At 47.6% G+C, this 25,677-nt stretch overlaps 1 protein-coding gene across 9 annotated transcripts in view; it reads right to left on the bottom strand.

Annotated features, from left to right (window-relative positions):
* DHX30 (DExH-box helicase 30) overlaps positions 1–18,672 on the bottom strand; it is a 28,117-nt gene extending 9,445 nt beyond the window's left edge. Inside the window, exons 1-10 of one of the 9 annotated variants that reach the window (XM_070463434.1) lie at positions 18,541–18,672; positions 17,298–17,474; positions 16,832–16,905; positions 16,601–16,695; positions 15,825–15,931; positions 14,766–14,820; positions 10,032–10,127; positions 8,934–8,962; positions 3,110–3,240; positions 2,368–2,478 (exon numbers count right to left, since the gene is read on the bottom strand). In XM_070463434.1, coding sequence (XP_070319535.1) covers positions 2,368–2,478; positions 3,110–3,240; positions 8,934–8,962; positions 10,032–10,127; positions 14,766–14,820; positions 15,825–15,849 — 447 coding nt within the window. In that variant the 5' untranslated portion in view covers positions 15,850–15,931; positions 16,601–16,695; positions 16,832–16,905; positions 17,298–17,474; positions 18,541–18,672. Of the gene's footprint in view, positions 1–2,367; positions 2,479–3,109; positions 3,241–5,045; positions 5,276–8,933; positions 8,963–10,031; positions 10,128–14,765; positions 14,821–15,824; positions 15,932–16,600; positions 16,783–16,831; positions 16,906–17,297; positions 17,475–18,540 lie in introns of those variants that run through there. The other 8 variants (XM_070463433.1, XM_020915841.2, XM_020915842.2 and 5 more) reach the window with 8 other exon arrangements.
* Between the last annotated feature and the right edge of the window lie 7,005 nt (positions 18,673–25,677).

Genomic DNA, 25,677 nt, shown 5'->3' with positions numbered 1-25,677 from the left:
CAATTCCAATTCTGGGCATTCAAGAGCAGGGTCTTGAAGGGGCATCTACACACCCAAGTTCATTGTGGCATTATTCACGCTGGCCAAAAGGTGGACCCCAAGAGTCCATCAATGGATGAATGCATACACAAAATGTCATATATACATACAACAGAATACAGTAGCCTTTAAAAAGTCAGAAATTCTGACCCTTGTTACAACATGGATGAAACTTGAGGGCATTATAGTAAGTGAAATTAAGGCAGTTACAAATTTCACTTATAATGATGAGTAGTCAAGTTCACAGAAACAGAAAGAACTGGGTTGGCCAGAAAGTTTGTTCAAGTTTCTCCATAAGCTGTTGCAGTGGTTGCCAGGGGCTGGGGAAGGGACTAGGACGGAGAGTTATTTATTGGGTGCAGAGATTCAGTTTTGCAAGTGGATGAAGTTCTAGAGATTGGTTGTTCAACAATGTGGCTGTGCTTAGTATTACTAAACCGTACACTTCAAAGTGGTTAAGACAGTAAACTTTTTACCCACAATTAAAGATACAAACAAGACTACGAGCAGAGACAGAGGAGAGAGGACAGGCTGGGGAGGAATGTGAGCACAACTTGCTGTGCATGGTCTTGGCTTGAAGTGCCTTTTACATTCAGGCAGAAAAGTACCTCTTACTCTCGGCACTACGGACATTTGTGCTTAGTCGCTCAGCTGTGTCTGACAGTGAAGCCCGCCAGGCTCCTCTGTCCATGGGGATTCTCCAGGCCAGAATACTGGAATGGGTTGCCATGCCCTCCTCCAGGGGATCTTCCCAACCCAGGGACTGAACCCAGGTCTCCCATATTGCAGGCAGATTCTTTACCATCTGAGCTACCAGGGAAGCCCAGTGACATTTGGGGCTAGGTAATTCCTTGTTGTAGTGGGCTGTCCTGTGCATTACAGGACATCGAGAAGTATCCCTGGCCTTATACCAGCAGCATTCCTTTCTGTGACTGCCAAACATGTCTCTAGACCTTGCGAAGTGTCCCGTAGGGGGCAAAATCACCACAAACTGAGAATCCCTGAGATAGAGGCACTCAATGAGGGATGGCAACTTCCAAGACATTAAACAAACAAAGGATGGTTGAACTTCTGAGAGAGAAGATATCCACAGTGGAAAGAAGTACAAAAAAAAGAGATATTTACAGAGGGTGGGAGAGGAAGAGGAGCTTGGAGTGAGCCAGAGAAAAGGAGAGCAGGTATACCCAGCGGCTGAGAAAGATGCCCCATGGCGCCAAAGCCACAAGACATTCAAGCAGAGTGAGGACTGGGGAGAGGCTGTGAGCCCGTCAGCCGACAGTCACCATGAAACCCTGCAAGGATGTGAAGGGAACTGGGGACCATAGCAAGGGCTGCAGCGTTCGAGCGGAGAGAATGCAGACCACAAGCAGAGAGAGCTGTGTGTGGGGAAGCAGGGCCTGGGGAAGGGATCGGAACACTGAAGACTTTTTTTTTTTTTTGCTAGGCCTCCCTACTGCTTGCAGGACCCCAGTTCCCCAACCAGGGATCGAACCTGCGCCCTCAGCAGTGAAAGCACAGTGTCCTAACCACTGGACTGCCAGGGAATTACCCAACACTGAAGAAGTTTTGATGCCTACAGAAAAGAATCAGATGAGGAAGGATTGGAAAATTAAATAAAAGGGTGAGAGATGGGCTGGAGAAGATGCAGAGAGAGGAGAGAGAAAAGAGAAGAGTTGTACGGAGACCCAGGATAGGAAGAGGGACTTTCCTCCTCAGATCCAGGAAGGAAGCAGGACAATGAAGTCTGTACACTGTGAGCAGGAAAGAAGCTGAAGGAACGCAGCTTTGTCCCTGGCAGAGCAAAGACCAGGGAATGTGAGGAAGATTCAAGGATGACATAGCCATGAAGGGAGTCAGGGAGGGAAAGAAAGACTGAGAGCAACAGAGAAGAGCTAGTAACTGCTGCCTGACCAAAAACTCGAAGCAACCCATGTCCAATCAGTGGGAAGTGATAGAGAAATGACTATTATTCTTTCATTGTAAGCAAGAGGACTATGGGGCCACAAGGAAAAACCTATATGAAATAACAGAGAGAAACAACAGAAGCCAAGATAGAAGTCTATTTGTACAAAGGGAGTACCCTCCACAAAGAGGTTCTTCGCTGTGGTTTCTGAAACCACAGAAAGTAAGTAACTACAGTGGCAAGAAAATAATATTCATCTGTTCCCTCAATGGCTGAAGCGAAAGAGGATGACATGATGAAAAGGGCTCAGGACAGGTTGAACACTCTGCCATCCTAAACCTAGGGGCACCTGGCCCCAGTAAGACCATTACTGCAAGAAGTTCCCAGGAGGGAGGCCTGCGTGGTTCTCCTGAGGGGAGGGTCACCTTGAACAGCTGACAGGCCGCGGCTGCAGCCTGCCTCTCAGCGTCAATCTTCTTGCTGCCATAGCCTTCTACCTCCACGGTCTTGGGCCACTTTATGTGGAGGGTGACTTTCTGAGGAAGAGAAGAGAGAATTAGAACCCTTGACTCTCTGGACTACAAAGGTATTACAAATCACACGGAGAATCCACAGGAAAGCTACAGACCTCACAGCAGCAGGGCTGAGCGCAAGACAGAATCCCGACCCCATCATTAGCTCCTTGGAAGGCTCCAATCCCCCCCTCACCCCCACCAAGCCACTGTCCCACCTCAAGTTGCTTTGCTTCTTCAAAGTGCCATGCTCCAGCCAGAGGGCAAGGTGGGACCCACCCTTATTCTTAAAAATCTTCATTCAGAATGGTTTGCCTGCATGCTTCCTGGTCCCAGGACCTACAAGACTCTGGGAGCAGGAATTATCATCAACTCTAACCCTCCACAGTTCCAGGAAGTTGAGGAGGGATCAGTACCAGGGCCCACTACAGCGGCCTGTCACACAAGATGAGAACGTCTCGCTTCACTTGCCCATGTTTCCTTTCCCTAAACTAGACTCTTCTCCAGACCTAGCTTTGTTCTGAGATTCTCTGCTGACCATTCTCAATTCAAAAAACCTACACTATGGCCTCCCTGACGAGAAATCTGGGGGAGAAAAGGGCAGCTAATTTCCTTCCTGAGACTCAGACCAACGTGTTTTCCTGCCACCAGTTACCTTTTTCTTCGGTCCATTTGTGTGCACGTAGACCAATTTGTCTTTTGCATGTGAGATGCCAAGGGCTCTTCCAATCACACTGTTGAGAAGATTTTTGGGCTGTGGAAACTCTTTTAATAGGTCCCTAGAAGCTAAGAAAATAAGGACAAAGCATTATAGTTGTGTTGTTTTAAAAACTCTGTGGGGTATGTTTCAGGGTAACCCTGGGCTGGATACTGAGGATGTTGGATTGTGACCCCAAACCACCCAGGAGCATCTTAAAAAGGAGGGGCAAATGGCTTCAGGGTTTACAGGGGACAGTGGAGCTAGACCCACTGGACAAGCATCTCCTTGTGAAAGAGAAGGGCCAATGTCCCAAACACCAGAGGGGAACCAGCCAGCATCCTCTTCCTCATCAAAGCTCCTGACTTCACACATTAGCTATAGAAGCCTACATGGCAGCAACCCCTCATAATCTGATGTCTCAAAGAAAGTACTAAACAGAAAAAAACAAAACAAAACCAATCACATACACACACACATTGGAGATCAAGACTGTGCAAGGCCCCTCCTCAAACAACAGATACAAAGAAGGGAGGGAAGGCTGCAGTCTGAACACCAGGCCGCAGTTCTCAATCACTTCAGCACCCTGCCAAAGGCCTCCCCTTTCAGCCAGATTATGCGTAGGGACACTGATTAGAGACCTCCAGAGCTGAGCCAGAGGCATGAGCTGGTCCTCCCAGGAGTTCACTACAGTGAACCAAGTGGAGGCAGGATGCATCAAACATCATGAGAGATACCTTACATTTGTTTACTTGCACTCAGGATCAATCCCAGAGCACAAATGGGTGAGATGTCCACCTAGAGGCAGCTTGTGCCAAACAGAGGACCTAGAGAAAGCATGAAGAATCCTGCTGAGAGTGGCTGAAAACAGAAGGAAGAGTCCCGAAGCACCAGAGTGGACCTTCAAGAGATGCAGGGTCAGAGGAGATGGAAACCTTTTTCATTCTCCACCCATCATCTCTGGCTTATAATTCAGCTCCAAAAAATATTTTTGTAGGGCCTGTGTGTGTGTGTATACATATATGCACCTGTGCACATCGATCGTAAGTCATGTGGGGAATGTTTTCACAACCCTTCACACTGATCCCCACAGGACACATGAGAATGGCCGTGGCGTTGGGAAAGTCTCTGTGTTCTGAAAACGCTCCTCCACAAGCTGTGCTGTAACTCTGCTGCCTGGGTTTAAACTGTTTCCCTGGAGCAGACTCCCCTGTCAACTGGCCCTATCTCCTGCTGAAGGATAACTCTTACAAACTACTGAGAATCAAGTAGCCAAGAGAGAGTATGGAAGCAGACTCAAAGGGCTTCCATCCCACAGAAGGACCTAACTTTAAGTAGCCCACTAGACACATATAATACAGATGTGCAGTGGGACCCACTCCAGCTCTAGAGAGAGGCAGAGGCTAGCGCACTCTCTGTCCATCCTTGATCGGCAGGGGTGCTCTTACTAGTTTCATTTCCTGCACTAATCAGGGGGCAAGCGCTGGGATCTACTTAGAGCAATCATTCTGTCTCTATTTCAGATCCTAAAGTCTCAGATGTATACTGAGCCTTCCCTTTTTCTTACAACGGGAAGGATGTGCTTACCCGTGATGCTCTAACCCTAGACCGCCGACCTGGCAGGAACTGGACGTTTACCTGTTTTCCCGGCTCCCTCGTGGTACGCACCGATCACCTATTGTTGCCAGGTGCAGGCGCTCCAGTCCCAGACCTCTGCGCTTGGGGTCCACTTGGACCTGAGCCACACAGTTTTACAGCAGTTGGGCTGCGGCCCGCCACTGACTGGCTGTCTCAGCCATACCGAAGAGGGCCCGACCCCGGCCCGCGCCCCTAGCTCTGCCATCCCCAGGAGTCAAGGGCGTCGCAGCCTGGCTGCCCCCGCCACTGCCCTCACCGTTCACCATGCTTCTTCCATCGCCTTCCCCAGGCTCGCCGGGGGCCGCCTCGGCCTCGGCGGCCTCCTGCGTGCGGTCGGGGCGGGAGCAGCCTGTCGAGAGGCCGCGCGGGCGTCCCTGTCGCCCCATGGCGCGGGGACCCGACGGCCGCAGGCGCGGAGAGACGCCGGCGGCCAGCGCCATGAGTCTCCTGGCGGTCGCCATCTCGCTCCCGCCCGCCCCCGCGACTCCCGAGCCGGGCAGAGACCGGACAGAAGGGTAGGAACGGGAGGCTCGGGCACCGCGCGCCCCCTGCCGGACGGGCGGACCCGGGACCGAGCCGATTTCACACTCCAGTCGACCGGTGGGCCGACTGGATCAGTCTGGGGTCCTGCCGAAATCACTCCCCTAGTAAATCCAAACCCACAAACTCGTCATCTGAAGGCCGGAAGAGAGAGTGGGTTTTTTTCGGGAAACAGGACAGGCTCAATGTCCACCCGAAGAAATGAAGTAGAAGTTCCCTCTGGGTCCCACGCAGGGCTGGTAGATTGCTTCTACTGCCCGGGCAAATTGGCTTGCACTCCAGCGGGCTGACTGTAAGACAGTGATTACTGCAAAGCTGGGGCACAGCCACCTCATTTAATGGCTTATAATACTGAAGATTCAGACCCTGCGCCCAAGAACTGAGCTGGTGCAGCAGTGAAAGTCTGAAGCTGCTGCTGTTCTGCACGTGTGTGAAAGCCAGATGGGGTTTTGCCTCCAAACCACTGCCCCAGGGGTCTAGCCAGGCTCATGCCTCTTCTTGCCTCTTCCCGCACTGAGGAGCAGGGTTTCGGGTCAGGTGGGAATCAGACTGAATCTGCTGTGTTGGGGCAGTGACAGCAATGGCCTCAAGGTCCCTTGGAAGGAGGCCTTTGTAAGACGTTAGCAGTGCAGCTGGAGGTAAGCTGGGGTGGGGGTGAGGGTGTTTGTTGTTTGTGTTATAATTCTAGATAAGATTCCCAGGACCCCTTGAAGAGCTTGTTGAAACGTTACTGGGAGCCACCCTCCACAGTTTCTTAGTCATTAGCTCTGGAGCGGGGTACAAGACCTGCATTTTTAACGAGTTTCCAGATAATACTGAGGTTGCCGGTCTGGGGTCACACTCAGAACCACTGGCTTATGACAAGAACATGGGATTTAAGTCCTAACACCTGGGCTCAGTTCCAAGTCTACCATTTGCCAGCTGTGAACCTTGGGCCATTTTATCACTGGGGAAACAAGGACGAGCCTGCTGTACTCACTTGGTATGGCTGTGGTTAAGATAAAATGGGGATGTTTGGAAGAGGGATTTGCAAACTGCTCTGACAGAGACGCCCCTGCTCTCTGAAGTCTGAGACAATGGGGGACAGGGCCCTCGGAAGCAGATCCAGGGCAGAAGGGGGCAGCTGTAACCCTTTCTTCCTCCCTCCCCTCCTCAGTGTTTAATCATAAAAGCAGGAAAAAGGGAAGGTGGCCCTGGCACCGACGGTTGACCTCACAAAGGGACATCATCATCCGTGTCAAACCCCTCTACCCCACATGATACATCTAGGAACGGCAAGACCCTTGGAGCAGAAAATGATGCTACCAGAGCTTCGTGGCCAAGTGGCACTTTAATTTGCCAAAAGCTAAGGCAGCCACCCAGCTTCAGTAGTAGTTTTCAAGGGTTGTTAGCAGCCCAAATTCCCTCAAAAGAATCCAGAAGCTTAGCAAGTCAGGGAGTGGCAGCAGCAGGCAAGGCCAAATTCTGGAAACTATGGGATCTGAAAGCCGAAGGAGGCGACAGCCTAGACCTCACCTGGAAAGCAGGGCCGAGACCCATCCTGTGTTTTTGGAAACCCTTAGAATAGCACTCTGCTCTGACAGTCACTTAAGCTGTGGTTGAAATGCTATGATTTCATGGATTTGCTTCCAGAGGGCACAAAGTGGAAAGGAAGATCGGCCATGAGCTTCTTCATTGTTCAAGCCAGGTACACAGAGATTCATCATACTGTTTTCTCTATTTTACAAAACATATCTCAAACAAATGTTTGAGATTTCATGTTAAAAAAAAGTCAGGTGATGGATGCCAACCAACTAGCTCCTTCTCTGGTAAGCTCTCTGCCCTCTTTTCCTATTTCATTTTCTCCATCTGGGTTCTAATAGCTAGTGTCACCTTGAGCAAATATTTCACCTCCACAAACCTCACTGCCTTTTCCAAAATGAGGGCAACTCTTAGACCAGGTCTTGGAACCCCTCTGGTTCTGCGATCTCTCCATTAGTCTAGAGCAGGGGTGGCCAAACTGTAATCTGCAGACCAAACCCACTCATTCCCTGTTGGGTTGTTATAAATGAAGCTTTATTGGAACATAGCCATGCTCACTCGTTTCTGTATTACCTATTACTGCTTTCGTGCTATAATGACAGAGTTAAGTAGCTGCATGAGAAACCACATGGCCTGCAAAGACTGGAATGTGTACTCTCTGACTTAAAAGTTTGCCAACTCCTGCTTTAGAGGACCTTGAAGAAAATTAAAGGGGGTTCAGGCATGCCCCTGTTCCTTTCCACCAACATTAAGCCTTCTCTTCTACTGTCCATTCATTGGGAAGAGAAAGTTGACTCCTCTGCCTGTGAAAAAGGAGGGAAGTTCTGAAAAAAGGAAGGGTTAATTGGCTCAGAGATCTCTCCATTACTTCTGGATCAAGCACAACATCAGGTACTCAAAGTGCTAAATAGTGACATCTAGCAGCATGCACGTACGGTTAAAAATCTGCTGAATACGCAGGAGGGGGATTTGAGGACTCTAAACTTTGGCGGCCCCAAGTAAAAGCAACAGGAGGAAGCCCAAGATAGTCTGTACTTCGGGCAGACCAGAGAACTTCTGGAGCGAAAGCAGAGGGCCACTGACATCTGTAAAAACCTGGGTTCGTGTTCTGTCCACCTAGTCAGAGTCTGATATTTTACGGACAGTCAAATGGCAAGAAATGGCCCATCGGTTTGGCAACAAGAAAGGTAATGGGACCTACAGGGGCTAGGGGACCACCCTGACCACCTTACCCATTCTCACAGCTTTCCCACCAATGTATGTAAAGCCACAAGGTCCCCCAAGGCACACCACCGCACCAAGAGGTGACGCGTCCCCACCAGGGAAAGGACGGGACCAGTACTGTGGTCTCCAGGATCCTGCCAGCAGGTGAGTTATTCTATGTCACTTTCCAGCGCTCTACATCTCAGATCTGTGTGGGTGAGAAAGATTCCCAGGGGAGGGGATGGGACAAGGTTCTTAATTTATTCACCCCTGACTTTGAAACAAGGCCTTGGTAAGAGGTTGGTGGTCGAGTCAGGGGTAGATTGGGAAAGGAGGTGATATTTTTTTTCCAATTTCAAATCTGACTCGAATGGGCACTGTAACCTCTTTCAGTGGCCACCATTTTTCGAGCACTATTCTCCCATTTGAATACCAGAGAGACTCCTTCTGCCCCGCACTTCCTTCTTCAGGACAGAGGTACCAGCAAAGCCTCTAGGGAGTTGGAGAGCATGGCAGAAAGGTCCAAGAGTCACGTGGACTAAGGGGTTGTCGCTCCCGTCACAAAGGAACAGAGGCAAGCACCCTTTCTGCTTAAAAGAGAGAGAAAGGGAAGGCAAAGGTGCACACACCCAGATGCCTTCTGGAGACGCAGCTGTGAGAAGACAGTCAGGCTCCGGGGTGGGGGATGTCTGCTCCTCCGGGGCGACGGTGCAGGGCCTGTTGGGCTGCCCCACGGGGAGCAGCTGCTGCTCCCAAGAGCAGTGGCCTTCTCCTCTGCGTGTGCTCCAGGAGGCACTGCCTAGTCATGCTGCCTGGTCAATCCCGACTAACCATCTGTAAGCTTAGCCAAAGCACATCTGACACTCTCAGAGCCACTCACCTGCCATGTTGGAAATGTTAACGTTCAGCCTTTTCGAGTTACAGGGCATTTTAAGAAAGAAAGAAAAAAGGGCAATCAACTCTTGTTTTGGCAACGGTAGGGGGTGGCATTTCTTTAACACCTAAGTCAAACGGTCAGAGGGGCCGGGAGGACTGATTTCTACACTGCTGTCTGTAGTCAGGGCCAGCGCAGCAGGGGGCAGTGTGTGTGGAAACCGTGCGGGCACACAGCAGCGTGCGCTGCACAACCGGAGGTGCTGGGTGCTCCCCACACCCTTCCTGAGCTCTTGACCTTCAAAGCACTTTACAGACAGAGCCTCAAGTGGACATGCCGTCTTCACAAAAGGCAAAGACTCTAAGGACTATAATAGTGTTCCTCCACTAAAAACCTGAGGGAGCGCTGTGAACAGGCAGCCAGTGGAGCTGGGAAGAGCTATTGGGCCAGAAGCACTGGTCTCAGCAGACCTGGAGAAGATTTTGAGTCTGAGGGAAGAGAAGAGACACAGGCAGAGACGCCTCCCTGGGTCCTGTGACTGGCCCTGCCCTGGGTGCCAGTGGGCTCTGAGGTGAGCGGTCACCTGTCCGGGGGCTCTGACATTCTCCCCAATCAAAGGGAGAGCTACCTTGCCAAACAGCCCGAGAGACAGAGCTAAATGTCAGTAAAGTGCTTTGAGGTGCCGGAGGAGGTAGATGGTGATCTGTCAGGCGTCCCCAAAGCCTCCAGATGGGGGGCACTGGGTCGAGCCGGGCTCTTGGCTCTGGCCCTGCTACGAGCGCCCTGCATCTTCTGAGACAGCTGAGCAGAGACTGCCTAGAAGGTCCAAGCCCCCTGCGTCTCCGCCCTGGAGCCAGACACCCAGGCGGAGCCCAGGCTTTATCCCTGGTCACACGAGGAGGGTCTGAGCCAAGGGGCCGAGCGTCCTGAAGTAACCCGGACCTTTCCGAATGATGTCTCCCCGAGGGCAGCAAGAGCTCTGCCAACCCCGCTCCTCCTCGCGCCCCTTCCGAGGCCCACGGCCTGGCCCCCAGGCCCCCTGTGCCGCCCGCCTCCCCGCAGGCCCCGGACCAGCTGGCGCTGGAGACGCGGCTCCTCCCTTACCTCGAGAGATGGTCCCTCCAGGGGCAGGGTTGACACACATGGGTGGAAGACGGGGTGGGGGGAGTTTGCACTGACGCTGCCTGTGCTGGGCCCGATCTGGGGAAAGAGAGAGGGCATCAGGGTGACGAGGTCTCACCCCTCGCCGTTCCAGACCCCTGCAGTGACTCACCCCAGGGCACCCAGGAGGCGCTCTGGGCAACAGGACAGCACCTGGAGCCAGTCACAGGTTCTGAGACACAGTGCCACCAATACCGCTCAGAAAGAAGGCAGTTGTTTCATAGATACAGACGGGATACATGACAGCCTCCGTTTCCCTTTGGCCCTCAAGGAAGCCCTCAAACTGTGCTAGTTCTTCCAGCTACCCTCCTTGAGTATAATGCCCATCTCGTAAGCTTCTCCACAGTCTCACGGTACCAAGCAAATCGGCCGGATTCTTCCACTTATGGAAACTATCCCTGCATCTGCTATAGGCTCTCCACACGAGCCACCGGATCTCAAATTACTCTCTCTACAGATTGGGGAGAGAAGGGACCACTTGACTGCTGGTGTCTTCCCCAAGAGCCAGGATCAGACCCACACTTTCTAGTCTTCTCTTTCTTGAAGTTAATGATTTACCATTCCAAATATTTCCATTCACTTGGGAGACTAAACACTACCCACCAGTGACCTATAAAGTACACTTTTAGGAAGTTCCAAAATTTTGATATACACGAACTTAAATTAAAATGCTCACTGAAAAAATAAAATAAATAAAATGCTCACTGAGCATTCCACGGGAAGGTGGAAATCGATGGCTAAAGAAGGTGTAAGGCCTTTAAAACCACCTATGTGGTGACAGCATCAGAGAACACCAGTGTGGGGAGAAAGGTGCATGAGCTCTCTGCTCTCTGCCCCACGTTTTGCTATAATAAATGGGGGAGGAGAGGAGCCAGGAGAGACAGTCACACACACTCTACACACTTGAGAAAGAGCCCACCGTGCAAAAATGATGCCCCTTTCTGTCATGCAAATTAGCTCATACACGATTGGCAAATGTGGGGGAATGACATCAGTGAAACCTAAGAACTTTTGGTTCAGATCTAATTCTTCTAAGGCAAAGGAACTGAAAGGTGGGAGTGGAATGATCATTTTCAACCGGAAAAGAAAAAGCCCCTTCAGCTTTATTTTTTAAAAATTAAAGTCAGGTGCCGGTAGGGGATTGAGCTGGTAGACACACGGGTGCTCACTATACAACTGCCTCAACATTCAGTATTTCTGAAATTTTTTTCATAATACAGTGTTGGGGGAAGCACAGACTTGCACTCAGGGTCCCCCCCAACACATTCCCAGCAGCACTGTCTGCTTCAGGGCAGCCCCACGCGCTCAGGGCTCCACGTCCGCCGGTGCTGTCTCAGCAGCTGCCAGCTCTGCTCACTCAGAAGGCTCCTTGTACATTTTCTGCATCACACTAAGCCAGCCGCCTGCCTCGGTGGGCCAAAGCTCCTTCCCAGTCGCCCATGACGGTTTTTGTCATATCCTGGTCATAAAATTGCCAGTGTATTGCCTCAACTCTATTTCTGCCATAAGCCCTCTTAAAACATATATAGGTGTGTGATTTTGCGGAAAACATAGATGGTGTTACAGCAGAAATGCTGTTACTTCTGGAATCAAGTGCCTAAGATCAAGGTTTATCTTGGAATTAATTCTGGCTCTGCCTTGAAGCTAAGGTTGTAAACGACCAGCTGAATCTCTCCTTTCCTGATTGAGGAAGGTCTTCATTCATATCCAAGGGTGCTGGCTTGGGAAAAAGAAAAGAATACGTGATTTGATGATTATTTTATTCCATTAAGCGTTTCCAGTAACTGAGGGAAGGTTGTTACAATTCCACAACAACATCACAGAGCCCTCTTCTGACACTGGAGCTGGAAGAAAATTGCACATTCTTGAGGTTGATATGGTATTTTTCAAAGTTCTGTGTGGACTATAAAAGAAAGATTCAGCTTGCTCTTTGTGGCCTGATTCTGATGGCATTACAGCTGAGAGACAAGAACACTGTTAAGATGCTGGCAAAGGTAATAACAGGTTAGTTACCAGGCACACAAGTTTTCTAGTTGGCAGACAGTGGCAGCTCTGTTTAATTACATAATAGGAAAGATGGTAGCCACAAGACCCAGGGGGCCACTGTCCACAACGCTACGGAGAATTGCCAGGGCCATTACCTTCAAACCATAAAAAGGCCCACCCCATCGAGAACATAAACCCCTGAGTACCAGAAATCTCTGAAACACAACTATCTCCACCCCAGTGGCCTGTACACAGCAGGCGCTCAATTTTGCAGCCATACAGCACACTGCATATTGAAGCAAGGATGTCACTCTCTAGAAAGACATGAGCTATATGGTTGTTACCCCAAATAGACCAAATTACTCACATTTATCAAATGCCTGCCAACCTATGGCTAAGGGCCGGGGACAGACTACAGCCAAGAGCTTTTCATATATCACCTCTATCTTCACTGCACCCCTAAAGGTAGGGAAACAGGTAAGTTAACACCTCGATAGTGTTAATGGGGACCAAATTGGAACCCCAGCCAGTCTGACTCAAGCTTTATACCATGTTAACATTTTCTCTCAAGATTCATAATGCCCTAGGGAGCTCATAATTTCACCACGAGGAACAAAGAAACACAGAAAAACTCCCTAGGAGATAAAGAAGTGCTATACAACAATAAGTGTCACAAGGCTGGGTGTGTGTGTGCTAAGTCGCTCAATCATGTCTGACTCTTTGCAACCCCGTGGACTGTAGCCCGCCAGGCTTCTCTGTCCATGGGATCTCCCAGGCAAGAATACTGGAGTGGGTTGCCATGCCCTTCTCTGGGGGATCTTCCTGATCCAGGGATCAAAACTGTGTCTCTTTCATCTCCTGCATTGGCAGGTGGGTTCCTTACCACTAGTGCCACCTGGGAAGCCCGTCATGACCAACTGTCAAGGTCATGATGCAAACCAAAAACCAGAAGACAGGAGAAGGCATTCAGCCTTACAGCCATGAAAAGAGGTTTGCCTGAAGGAAAATATTCAAATAAGTGACTCTTTCTGATTAATGGTTTTCCTGGAGACCTTCAAGCATAAGACAGCTCTTGGTAAAAATACTAAACTGTGTGGAAAGCAAGGCCCCAAATTCAGACTGTGTCTGATTATTATGTCCTCAAACTACTTAATATCATGGATTTGTGAATTTACCAGGTGTCAGGCACTGTTCTAAGCTCTTTCTACATATTAACTCATCTGATCTTTAGAACAACTCTATGACCACTTAGATGGTGAAGAAGGAGGCACAGCGAGGCTTGGTCTCCACCCAAGCCTCCTCGGCCAGTGAGACACAGAAGTGCGATGTAAATTGGGCATCGGGGTTGGTAGCTTTGGCTCAGTCAGGTTCTGCTGCTTTCCACTAAGATGAGTGCTAACAGTGTCACCCCGATGGAAAACCTCTTGAACAAATCAATTTCCAGCCTAGAAAGTGAAGTCGAAGAGGCTGGAAAGGAATTTTGCCCTGAAACTCTCGCATCTGGTACCATTTCCCTATCACAGTGAGGACGATGAGGACTCTAATTTTATTGGGCTGTCCATCTCTTTAAGAAATCAGTACTGTTAATTCAGACACTCCCACCAGGAGAGAACCCATTTTTGTCTAACTGTTACAAGTGGGTGGACATCAACACCCACTGATGAGGAGATAAACACAGAGCAATTAAATGTACTTAATTTTCAGCTCAAAATGTGCTTGCTGTCCACACTCAAGTTCAGTGTTTTCCTATTAGACAGAGTTAACCGACACAACGAGGAAGACAAAGATTAGTTTTTTCATGAAGTATGAAAACAGATAGAGCGGCTGAAAACAAACAAGGAGACAGGAAGAGGTGGCTCTGAGACCTGGAGCATCCAGCCTCCTCTTGGCCCCATTCAGTGGGCAACAGAGGGCACCACCTGGCCAAGGTTTTCCAGGCTTCCAGGGACACAAGTCGGAGAGGAGACACAACTGGGAGCATCTTTTTCATCAACAGTTACGGATGGCCTGTTACGGTTCTCATTTGTCAAATATGTACAGGTAGGAGGCTCATGGTCAGCTTGAATACAGGTGACAGACGTACTCCTCACTCCCTTAAAGGAGAAAAGTCACGCTCCTGTCTAAGATATATAACGCCTTTGCGGTCCGGTGCCTTGAATCTTCACCAGCTACACCACTTTCTCCGAGAAGCTCTTGAACACTGTCCTCTCGCCCTGCCACGGCTCAGCTCTTCTACTGCGTATGCAGCCCTCTCACCCCAGCTGCTGGAGGGCGCTGATTTCAAGTCTTGCAGCAATTTCTCCAACCACTGATATAAAACAATGACTCAATCCACTTCCACCAGCTTTTACTGAGGTCTATTACGTGCAAAACGCTATGCCAAGTGCTATGGATGATCAAGGAGGCCCTGGGTGCAGGGAGCTTCTAATCTAGTGATTCAATGAGTGGTTCAGACAGAGGATGCATGAGAAAGTACAGAGGTGGTGCTGAGGAAATCAGAAAGGAGAGAGATTGTTTTTGGTTGATAGAATTAAGAAAGGTTCACAGAGGAAATGGTGTAAAACACTGGCCAAGAAAAACAGTTGGATTTCAGTAAGCGGTGAATATGCACCAGAGGGATTTTCACAGGCTTCACAGCTGCCCATCACTGGGAAGACAGGTGTGAGGCCACAAGTGCAGTCACATCCTTACCTTTTCTGAATGAGTCCAGGCTGAACATTTCTGGCCAGGAGGGAAAGCTGGAATCCTAAGAAGAAGGAGGGCCAAAAAAAAGTGGTTAACATTTTCAGTTCAGGAACCATAGAGCAGATTTCAGTAACACAGAGAGCACAGTCCAGAAAACAAGAAAAATGAAGCTCTTCACTAATGAGCCCCAACTGCTTCCAGTCTTAAGGATAGAAGGGCCACCTCCACTATTAAGTAATTACATGTCTTTGCTTCTAATTGAGAGCTTCCTTCTTTTCTCTGTCCTAAACTCCATGATCCCTCCTAAACAGAAGGGGATGATTTCATCATGAGAGACACGTCTTTCCACCTCATCACAATACTTGCAGTTATCCTGGGATGTGTGGGAAGAAAGGAAATCCTACATGACCCCGTTTCTCAGGAACTGGGACTGATGATGGCCTTATGGACAAACTGGTATACTGGGCTTTCAGAAAACCTAGTCAAGCCCTGAGGAATGGGACTTGACTGACAGTATCAAAGAGTGCTTCAAAACAAAAAGCTTTTCAAGGCGGAATCTCTATGAAATAACAAATGTTAAGTTAAAGTTCAGCTGCTGGCCAAAAACTTTGCTGCATTTTGCTCATTAGTTCATTTAACTAGGAATATACCTAGAGACTTAAAAACACACATGCGCACAAAAGTAACACCTCTGGCTTAACAGTTTTGTTGCAAAAAACACTCCAACTCCACACGTACAGACTTTTTTTTGGCCATGCCACATGGCATGCAGGATCTTAATTCCCTGACCAGGGATCAAAACTGTGCCCCCTGCAGTGGAAGTACGGAGTCTTAACCACTGGACCACCAGGGAAGTCCCCACAGTTTTTAATACTGTACTACTCCTGTGTCAGTGCAGTAACTGTATGTGGCATTAGTTTAAAAATATCTAACACAACATTTTAGCAGATCACGATGAGTTGCAAATCAAACGTGACTGGGAGTCTAATGGCGCCTACACTCCTGCTCCTGCCTGCTATTCCCTCTCATTCTCAAATCGTGGGGGGGTGCGGGTGGAGGGCTGACCTGGGGACGAATCTTTCAGGTCCATAGCAGGTCTGCCCTGATGGCCTCCTCTCCCCCAGGGATGCCGGAAATTTCAGCCGATAGGATATGGTAGCTCAGAGAGAAAACTTCAATACAATATCAACAATGATACAATTTACTTTAATCAGTTACATTCTATAGATTCTTTCTATCCAAATTAAAAGAAAAAAGGTGGAATTTGAGATTCTGATTTTAAAGAAAATCTGAATATTATACAATCTAAGACATCTAAGTGATTGTTATTGAAGAATCAATACTTTCTTGCTAAGACGTTTTCAGTTAATTTGCTTGTAAATAGACTTGGTTTTGCTTTCAAAAAGCCCCTGATCCTCTCCATGCCAACCAAGGCTCATATGACACTATCTTTTCCTACATAAGTCTTAAAGAATATATATGATGAGATTCAAGATAGGATCTTTTATAGATACTTTACAGAAAATTTCATAGAAATCTAAAAGAAAATCGCCTTTCCTGTTATACACTATTATGTTAGAAACCTTTGCAGTTTAAAGTCTCTCTTAAATAATCTAGAGAAAAGTAAAATAATATTACGTCAAGATTTCTTGCATAATGAAACACCACCTAGCTCCAGATAGAGTTACTCTGAGATGATTCAAGGATAGAGAGAGAGTATAATTAAATGATACCCTTCTTCCAAGACAGTCACAAATGGATTTAACACATGCCTTTTGCTGCACAGTGCGGCTGAGCAGGAGACCCACCACTGCTCTGTATGCGTGGCTAAATCAACTTACCTTACAAGAGCAGTGACAGTCTCTGATTTTGTATCCTTTTGAACTGGAGCTGAATTCTCTCTTTGCTATTCCTCATCACGAGGCTGGGCCTCCTCCTGGGAAGTACAATGCTGGGTCACTAAAGTGATGGCCCCCACAGGGGAAGAAAGTTGCTCCGGACCATTGAAATTCATCTACTAACTCTAATACACAAGGACAAGTTTTGTTAGTGGCATGAAACACACATCATACACTTTGGCCTCACTTCAGGACCAGCCATGACCCACTCTATACCCATCAAGTTGTGAGCTGTCCTATACAGGAACCTGTAAGATACCAAGAAATACAATGTCACGGTAAAGAAGGACGTACAGTTCTCAAAGCATTTTCTGCAAGCCCAGAGCAAAACTTGCTTCAATGGTTAAGACTCCCCTATGACTATAATAGAAACCTATCTAAGGTAGATAAAGAAGCTCTTTCAGGTTGTGAAAACAAGACTGTTAAGTACCATTTCTATCGGTAAAAGTACCATTTACAAAGTACTTTCACAGACTTTATCTCCCTTAATCTGTTTCCCCTGAGAAGGAAATGGGGGCAGATTTTCCTAGAAAAGTTTACACAACCTGCTCAGGATGCCATAACTGCCTCAGGGCAGAATGCAAATCGCAGTTAAGGTACTGAGCTCCTAAGTTTTCTATGCTTATACTATACTACTTACTTTCATGATGTCATGCTGTTGCCTACAAGGTCCATGGTTCATTCTTTGAAGACTGTTTTATACTGACATCTTCAAAGGTTGAAAGAGGCAAGAAGGTCCACCTGATAAATTCTGGACCACAATTCCACAAATTAAAACACTTTGAGAGTAAGTATCTTTTCAAGGTAAAGGGGCAATCTACAAAGCAGAAAATGTAACAAAGGATGTATTTTATGCACCTAAAACAGCTACATAGATAAAAAGCACTATGGAAATTCGAAATACTGTATGGGGGGGGGGGGGGGATCTCCTTCCTGGAAACTCTAAGATTTAAGTGTAAATTATAAGATGTAGTCAAGACCCACAATGACTGGAATTATCACCTTCAAAGAAACTGCAAGGGAAACCAGCAAACAATGTCTCATTTTGCTCTAACCAGTTCAGTTGCAACCAAAAACAGGTTGAGAATCTACAACTGGCCATTTGCAGTCCACTTGCTACAGTGTATGACAAGCCCCTGTGGATGGGGGTTGCAAAGGGGACAACCTCCGCCTTGCAAAATCATAATTAAGGTGACCAGAGTTGCTACACGAGGACTAGCCAGACAGCATGCTAACGCCATACTCCTGGCTCAGGGGTTCTGAGGACTCCTGGGACTCCAGATCACTGCAAACAAAGGACCCAACATGCATTAGGTCTTCCCCTGCGAAATGGGGCAAGTCGCCACCAGCAAACAAAGAACATCTCACCCCTTGGCCTCCCCCAGTGACAAGGTCGGTGCAAAAGAGGGCAAACCAGGGGGGCCCGAATGCACCAGGCCTCCTTTTGGACGAACGGTCCAGGCGGCACGGGGGCAGACAAAGGTCCCAGGGCACTCCGGGGGCTTCCTCCAGGCCCTGCCTCGGGGAAACAGAGCATCCCCTGAGGCGGAGGCGTCGTTGCGCCAATGGAGCGGCTTCTCCCGCGGCCCCCGCGGTGCCCCTGGCTACGAGGCCCGCCCCGGCGGACCGGTCTGGCCCCCGCCCCCGCCCCGGCTCCATGGCAACGGCAGGCCGAGGCCTGGCTGCTCAAGGCTCGGCCCGGCCGGCTTCCCGGGCAGGCCTAGGATGCCCGGCCTGCTCCTCGGGCCCGCCCGCTTCTCCGCCCCACTCTCAGCCAAGCCGGCGGTCGGATCCGGACCCCCTCCTCGCGCTGACCACCCCGGGCTGCGGGAAGCTCCTCGGGGGTGGGGGCACGAAAGGGGAGAATTAAAAGCCCAATTCACCTGTTGTTACAGATGTGAAACAAGCCTCGATGCACCGCGCATGAGCCGCGGGCCCCCCCAACCACGGCGGACTACAACTCCCACCAGCGGTAGCGCGGCCCCTTCCGGGTCCCGTGGCGGAAGTCCCGCCGGCTGCTGGCGCTCGGCGCTCGGCGCCCCGCGCCACCCCCCCCCACCTCCACCCCCACCTTCCGCGCTCGACTCTCGCGTTTTCGCGGCTCTTGAGCAAGGTCCCCCTAGCCTGGGGCTCGCAGTGGCCGCCCAGGGCTCACGCCGCCGGGCGGCCAACCCGCGGAGAGACACCCCCCACCCTCGAAGCCGGGTCCAATGGCGGCCGGGCGAGGCGGGACTTCCGTCAGGGTAGAGCGAAGGGGGCGGTCGCGCGGGGTACTCTGGGGGCTCCGAGGGGGGAGTGTGAGCCGTTCGGCGCTCACAGAGGCTTCGCCTCCGGGCTGTGAGAGCGGGAGGACCTTCGGGTCGTCTGCTCGCCCGCCCCGCGCCACCCGCTGCCAGTGAGCTCACAGGGCTCGAATCAGGGCTGAGCCGGGAACGAAATCCATCCCGCTCGAGTCCTGGGCTCCCACCCGCCTTCCTCGCAGCCGCTCGTTGCCACGCCTCTTCTATAGCTTCTCCATCTCCCCCACCCCACTCCCCCTCAGATCTTGTTTCTTCAGGGAGATGATGAGAATTTCTGCCTCACGAGATTGTTACGAGGGTGAAATCTACGTGATGGCGCGTTGGCAACGGTACTCCGCTAGGGAAAGGACCAGGGGGCCCTTGCAGGGCGGAGTGCTGCTGGGCGGCTGTGAAGGTCACGCCCCCTCCCTCTCCGCCCTCACGGCTCAGAAGTGAGAGAGGGCCTCAAGTTCTGTTCTGTGCAGCCGTTCTGGAAGCGAGGCTCCGCCTGTGTGAGTTCAGTGAATTCCAGCTTCAAAAGGCGAGATCTCGGTGGGGGATAGCTCTGAAGCTGGGTCACCATTTTCAGCTGGAAGGACCTAAAATGTGCTTTTAAGATGTGGCCATATCGCGCTATTTTTGTCCAAACAGTTAAATTCAACAAGTATTTATTATTTACTTTCTCTCAGCGTTGGACAGAAGGGTGAGGGAGGTGAGCATGGAACATCATTCATTTAAATAATTGTTACCTGTTTTGAGCAGGGCGTGGTGCTGTGAGGTGTGAGGATGATCCGTGCATGAATATTGATAGAAAGCAGTTGATAAGCAGGTGTTAGAGGATACAAAGATCCTGCCCCCAAGAGGCTTAGGGCCTAGTAGAGAAGATGAAAGTAGGCGTCAGGCAAAAAGAAAGTTATAAATGCTGGGGAGGAAGTACCAGGATTAGAGAGAACCACGTGAGCAAAGGCATGCATGCAGAACACAGGGCAAATCCTTAGAATATTCAGTAGTTTAGTGTGCCCAGAGGGCTGGATATGTGAGTGATCTTTAGAGGAGATAGAGCAGAAAAAGTAGAGTTGGGAAAGCTACACTAGGGTTTTTTAAACTTTTTTAAATTTTGTATTGGAGTATAGCCAGTTAACAATGTGATAGTTCCAGGTGAACACCAAAAGGCCTCAGTCATACATATACATGTATCCATTCGCTTACACTAGGATTTTTACTTTATTTTTAATCCATTTTTTGGTAAGACATTTTTACAGTTCTAAGTAGGAGAGTAGAATAACTGTTCTATTTTAGGGACATTATTATGGAAGTGTGAGGATAGAGCCAGCTGGAAAAATATTAGCTAGGATACTAATTAGATGAGTGTAATGAGGGACTAAACTGTGCTCAGCAGTGAAAAAGACAAGATGAGAGGGTGATTGTAGAGCCCCAGACTGGTCTCTGGCCACAGACGTGTGGAGGGATGACTTTGAGGTTGTACCCAGGTGACTGGAGGGATTATGTTAATATGATTAAGTTGGAGGTGACAGATTCAGCCTCATTCAGATTGTGCTTGAAGTGCTGTTGAGAATGTTAAATGACAAAGACATGTTGCCTGCTCCAGAGGAAATTCTAGTCTGGAAGAGAGGATGAGAAAAGCATGCAAATAAATCTTAAATCAAAAGCTAGAGGAAGCCCTGCAAGAGGTACAAGTGGAATGTTCTAAGCACTTTTCCTTATTGCACATTTTATGTTTCTAGTTTTTTCGCTGAAGGTTTTTTCCTGTTCTTGAGCCTTGGGACTATTCTTAATGAATGGCTGTATCTGGTGAGGCTGATAAAATGACCCATTTTATATCAAGGTGAGTGCCAGTTAGTGTCTGTCTGCCCCCCCATATTTCACCTCTTATGTCCTAGTCACTGCCTAGTCTTATGCCTTTATCACTGCCTTATTTTCCTTCTCACTGTCCAGTCTCTAGATTTCATTCTTTGCTAACTTCTCTGTCTAGAAACTTCTGCACTTCTTCTGACACTTTCCTACTTATCCTTTGCAGCCTTGCTTTGAGCTGTTTATTCTTCCCTGTATAGTGGCCCTGTTGAGAATAGTGCTGCTGTGAACGTTGATGTCCAAGTATTGGAACACCTGTTTGTTTTCAATTGTTTTGGGTGTATGCGAGGAATAGAATTGCAACTTGTTTTTGTCTTTGTTTTCGGCCATGCCTCACAAGCTTAAGGGGATGCAGGAATCTCAGTTTCCCTGCTAGGGATTGAACCTGGGCCAGGGCCGCCGCTGTGAAAGCACCAAATCCTGATGACTAGCCCACCGGGGAACTCCCAACTTTGCTTATTTTTAAAAGACAATTAAAACCATGAAACGCTCTTACCATTCTTCCTTCAAGTATTGGTAAGATTTGTTTCCTCTTTCCATCTGGGTCTCTGCTTAGATGTTCTCAGAGACAGCTTTCCCTGGCCATCTTGTGTATTTATATGTGTATCCTTAGCTCCCATTTCCACCTGGAATACAGATCCTTGAAGTCACGGATTTAATTCTTTGTTCACCACTATATCCTAAACACATTGCACAGTGCCTGGTACTATTCAGAAGTAGATACTGAATAAGTGTTGTTGAACAAAGGAGCATTGTCACGTGGCAAACTGGTTCTAGTTTAGGGAAACAAGCATTCGTATTGGGGGGCCGTTAAATAGTACTTTTTTTAAAAGGGTGGTTTGGCAGAATCAGATTTAAGATATGTGTGCCCTTTGACACATTTCAGTTCTAAGAGTGTATCTAAGCATAATCATGTATGTGTGATAAAATCATTGCTACCTTACATTTAATTTTAAAAATCCCCACATCTCTTATTAGAAAATTAAATGAAGTAGAATACATCTGCAATAGTCTGCTTAGACTGTCAGAACAAAATATCAAAGACCAGATGATTTAAACAACAGAAATTTGTTTTCTTGTAGTTCTGGAGTGTATAGGGCCAAGATGAGGTGCTGATAGGGTTGGGTTTTGATGAGATCTCTATTCCCAGCCTGTAGACAGTGTCCTCAGGCTTCCCGGGTGGTGCAGTGGTAAAGAATCTGCCAATGTACTAAATGTGGGGTTGATCCCTGGGTCAAGAAGATCCCCTGGAGGAGGAAATGGCAACTCACTCCAGTACTCTTGCCTGGGAAATTCCGTGGACAGAGGAGCCTGGTGGGCTACAGTCCGTGGGGCCGCAAAGAGTTGAACACAGCTGAGCACCTAAGCACACAGTGTCCTCACATGGCTTTTCAGCTGCTTGGAGAGAGGTCTCTAGTGTCTCTTCCTCATATAAGAACACCAGTCCTATCTTACTAGGGCCCCAGCCTTAGGACCTCATTTAACCTCAGTTACCTCCCTGAGAGCCCAGTCTCTAAACACAGTCACACTGGAGGTTAAGTGGTCAACTTATAAATTTCAACATATGGACATAATTCAGTCCATAATATCATTAATCAACTGAAGGAAGAAGCAGCAATTTAAAAGAATGAATTATATCTAGTGTACAGACATGGAAAATACCCAGGAAATATTGAGTAAAACAAAAAGCAAGTTATCTACCCAGTATGTTAATGATTCCAAAGTGCATTTTTTATTTTTTATTAATTTTTATTGGAGAATAGTTGATTTACAACATTGTATCAGTGAAGCAGCTATAAATATACACATATCTACTCTTTTTTAGATTCTTTTCCCGTAGAGGTTATTATAGAGTAGACTTCCGTGTGCTACACAGTAAGGTTCTTTTATATAATATTATTTATGTATTTCTATATATTATATATATTTATATATCTGACAGGACTTAGCGGTAATTTCAAACATACAAAAGTAAAGAGATAGTGTTAGGTTAGGCAATCTTCCATGGACCCTCAGCACCCCTGCAAGTTCTTGCTGGGTATATCAAGAGTGCAAAGCCCTGACTGCTCTTTGCCTGGACTATTTCCCAGGCTTGTGTTTTCTGCAAGCTTCCTCTTACCTTGAGGCAAGAAGTATTGTCTCCCCCACGACAAAGGGCGGACTTAGCTTCCACTTGCTGTGAACACTCAGTCCACCATCCTCAGTATCCCTCTCTGGCAATGGATCCATTCTGTGAGCAGACTACGGTGGTCAGCTCTTTGTTCTGCACCCGGGGAACTTGGGGCAGAGGTGAGTTTGGGACCTGTTGGAATCCGGCATGACTCTCTGGCAACTGCTTTTGCTGTGATTAATATCCTTTGTGTCTAACTAAGGAGGCTTGTGTCCTCTGCCAGCTTTGATGAAACTGGTAACAGGGTTGCTACCAGTTTAGCTTCTAAATAGGTTAAAATTCCAGACCTGCACCTGCCCAGATCCTGACAGTACAATGAACACCCATGGTCCCCATCTTTCCCACCTAGTTTTAACAGTTATCAACTCAAGGCCAAAACTGTTTCATCTTTAAATCCAAATCATGAAGAAGGAAGTGGAAACCAATTCCAGTATTCTTGCCTGGAAAAGTCCATGGACAGAGGAGCCTGGCGGGCTGCAGTCCATGGGGTTACATGACTGAGCATGTGTGCACGAGGGTGGAGGGAGATGGGTTGGTAGCAATAAACTGGTAGAACTGAAAAAAAAATGAGCCTCAAAGTGCAGAAATAGGGGAATTTAGGTAATGAAGTATCACATGTTTTGGTATGCAGTAAACACAAAATCAGTTATTTCAAATAGAAGCTATAGTTAGTGTCATTGGCAAAATTGTACAAGTCAGTTATCCCCAACCTTATAAAATATTTATTGATAAAACTGGAAAGAGAATGTACAGCTACCAGGCTGCTTTTTAGCCATCACTGTTAACCATGGTACTGCCTAAGGACCAACATTTTTTTTAAAAGTGAATGAAACTGACTTCTCATCAAGATAGTACACACTTTGATGCTACTCCCTCTGCTGCAAACACACAGTAAAATTAACCAGAAAAGGGTAAAGTGACATATCCATATTGAAAAACAAGATAAACAATTTTGTTGGCCACGAACACACTGATGTAATCTTGCCTGGCTATGGATTCAGAAATAGAGGCAGTCTGGAGTTTGTAACTAGAAAGTAATCAGTTAAAGGAATGTGGCTATGTGGGGCCTGGATTGCAGCTTGCAATTAGGAATTTAGGTAGTGCTCCTTAAACCTAGTATTGGAAAAAATTTCATCCCATCTGTGCACGAAGACATAGTTTATGAAGTTGAATACTTAGGAAGCAGACACAACACTGAATCCAGACCTAAGTCCAGCTACCCTCTCACTTGGTGGCTGGATCTCCTGGCTCCCAAATTTCATGGTGCAAACAGAGTCTGACTTGTTTCTAGTTGGGGTTCCTGGAGGACTGGGTAGAGGTTATCACAAAACCCTCAGGGAAGGAAAGATAATGTGAAATGGGAAACTTTTTCCGTTCATGAAGAGCTTAGAGGTTAAGCTTCCAAAGCATACAAGAAAACCTAGCCAAAAGAAAAATAACCTACAAAATCAGCATCAAGAAATGAATTCATTGTAATTGAAATGAAAATAATGGAGTGAACTGAAAACTTTTAAGTATGTTTGGAATACTCAGAGATAAAGGAAAGATACTTTTACTGAAAGAAGAAATTATGAAATAAAAGTGATCAGAAATGAAATGGTAAATGTTTAAAGAACCAGTTAGAAATCCTAGAAATTAAAAATACAGTTACTGAGTGAGCGTATCATGAGCAAATACACCAACACTTAGGGTAATAATTACCACCCCTGATTCAGAAGAAGTAAGGTCTTACTCAGGAGGAAGATAAGACAGTGAATAATTTAGGATTTTGTTAGAAATTTTTATTTAGAGTATAAAGGAAATGTAAATATAACTACTAAAGAAATAGAAATATAGTTCTCCAAGACAGTCAAAGAAAAATAAAACTATGAATTGAACAGAAGGCAGAATATAAGTAAAGAAAAAGCATGGTAAACAGAAAAATAAACATATACACCAAAACGTAGCAATGATCACAATGACTGTAAAAGATTAAAACTTCCCTGCTTTTTTGGTGGCAGTACTGGCCTGTGGGTCTTTTGAGCGGGACATGCAGTTCTTATATTCAACACTAGAGGGCAGCAGGGGTCACTATTCCTTTCCCCACCGTACTCGTACTCTATCGCCTAGTCATGTCCGACTCTGTGACCCTATGGACTGTATAGCCTGCCAGGTTCCTCTGTCCATGGGATTTTTTAGGCAAGAATACTGGAGTGGGTTGCCATTTCCTATTCCAAGGGATCTTCCCGACCCAGAGATAGAACCCGCATCTCCCTGCGTTGGCAGGTGGATTCTTTACCAGTGAGCCACCCGGGGAAGCTCTATTCCTTTCCCCAGAGGACTCACTGTAGTACTTTTGTCAAATTCTCAGAAAACAGGAATGTGTTTGTTTTTAGAGCTTATCTTTCATCTAAGATTCATTACCAGATTTTCTAAAAGTTATGGCGCTTAGAATTTCAGCTTACTCAATCTAGTTGCCAAGGATGTATTTAACCGCCTGGTGGATCTAGGAAGCCAGAGTTTTACAGACGGTACTTCTTCGTTGATGGGAATTGGTTAGATATTCTGTGAATATGGCTGCGTAGCTACAGAATGAGATTCGAGCAGAGTATGTGTAGCTAGAGAGCCTTCGAAGGATCTTAGGACAAATAGATTTATACAAGACATTATCTTACTGTTGCTGAAGACTGTTATGAATCTTTCTGGCTAACAGTTAACCT

This window comes from Odocoileus virginianus, unplaced genomic scaffold (assembly GCF_023699985.2).
Source record: "Odocoileus virginianus isolate 20LAN1187 ecotype Illinois unplaced genomic scaffold, Ovbor_1.2 Unplaced_Contig_2, whole genome shotgun sequence".
Taxonomy (NCBI): domain Eukaryota; kingdom Metazoa; phylum Chordata; class Mammalia; order Artiodactyla; family Cervidae; genus Odocoileus; species Odocoileus virginianus.
Note: the sequence above shows the minus strand (reverse complement) of the source record. Positions and strands in the feature narration are given on the sequence as shown.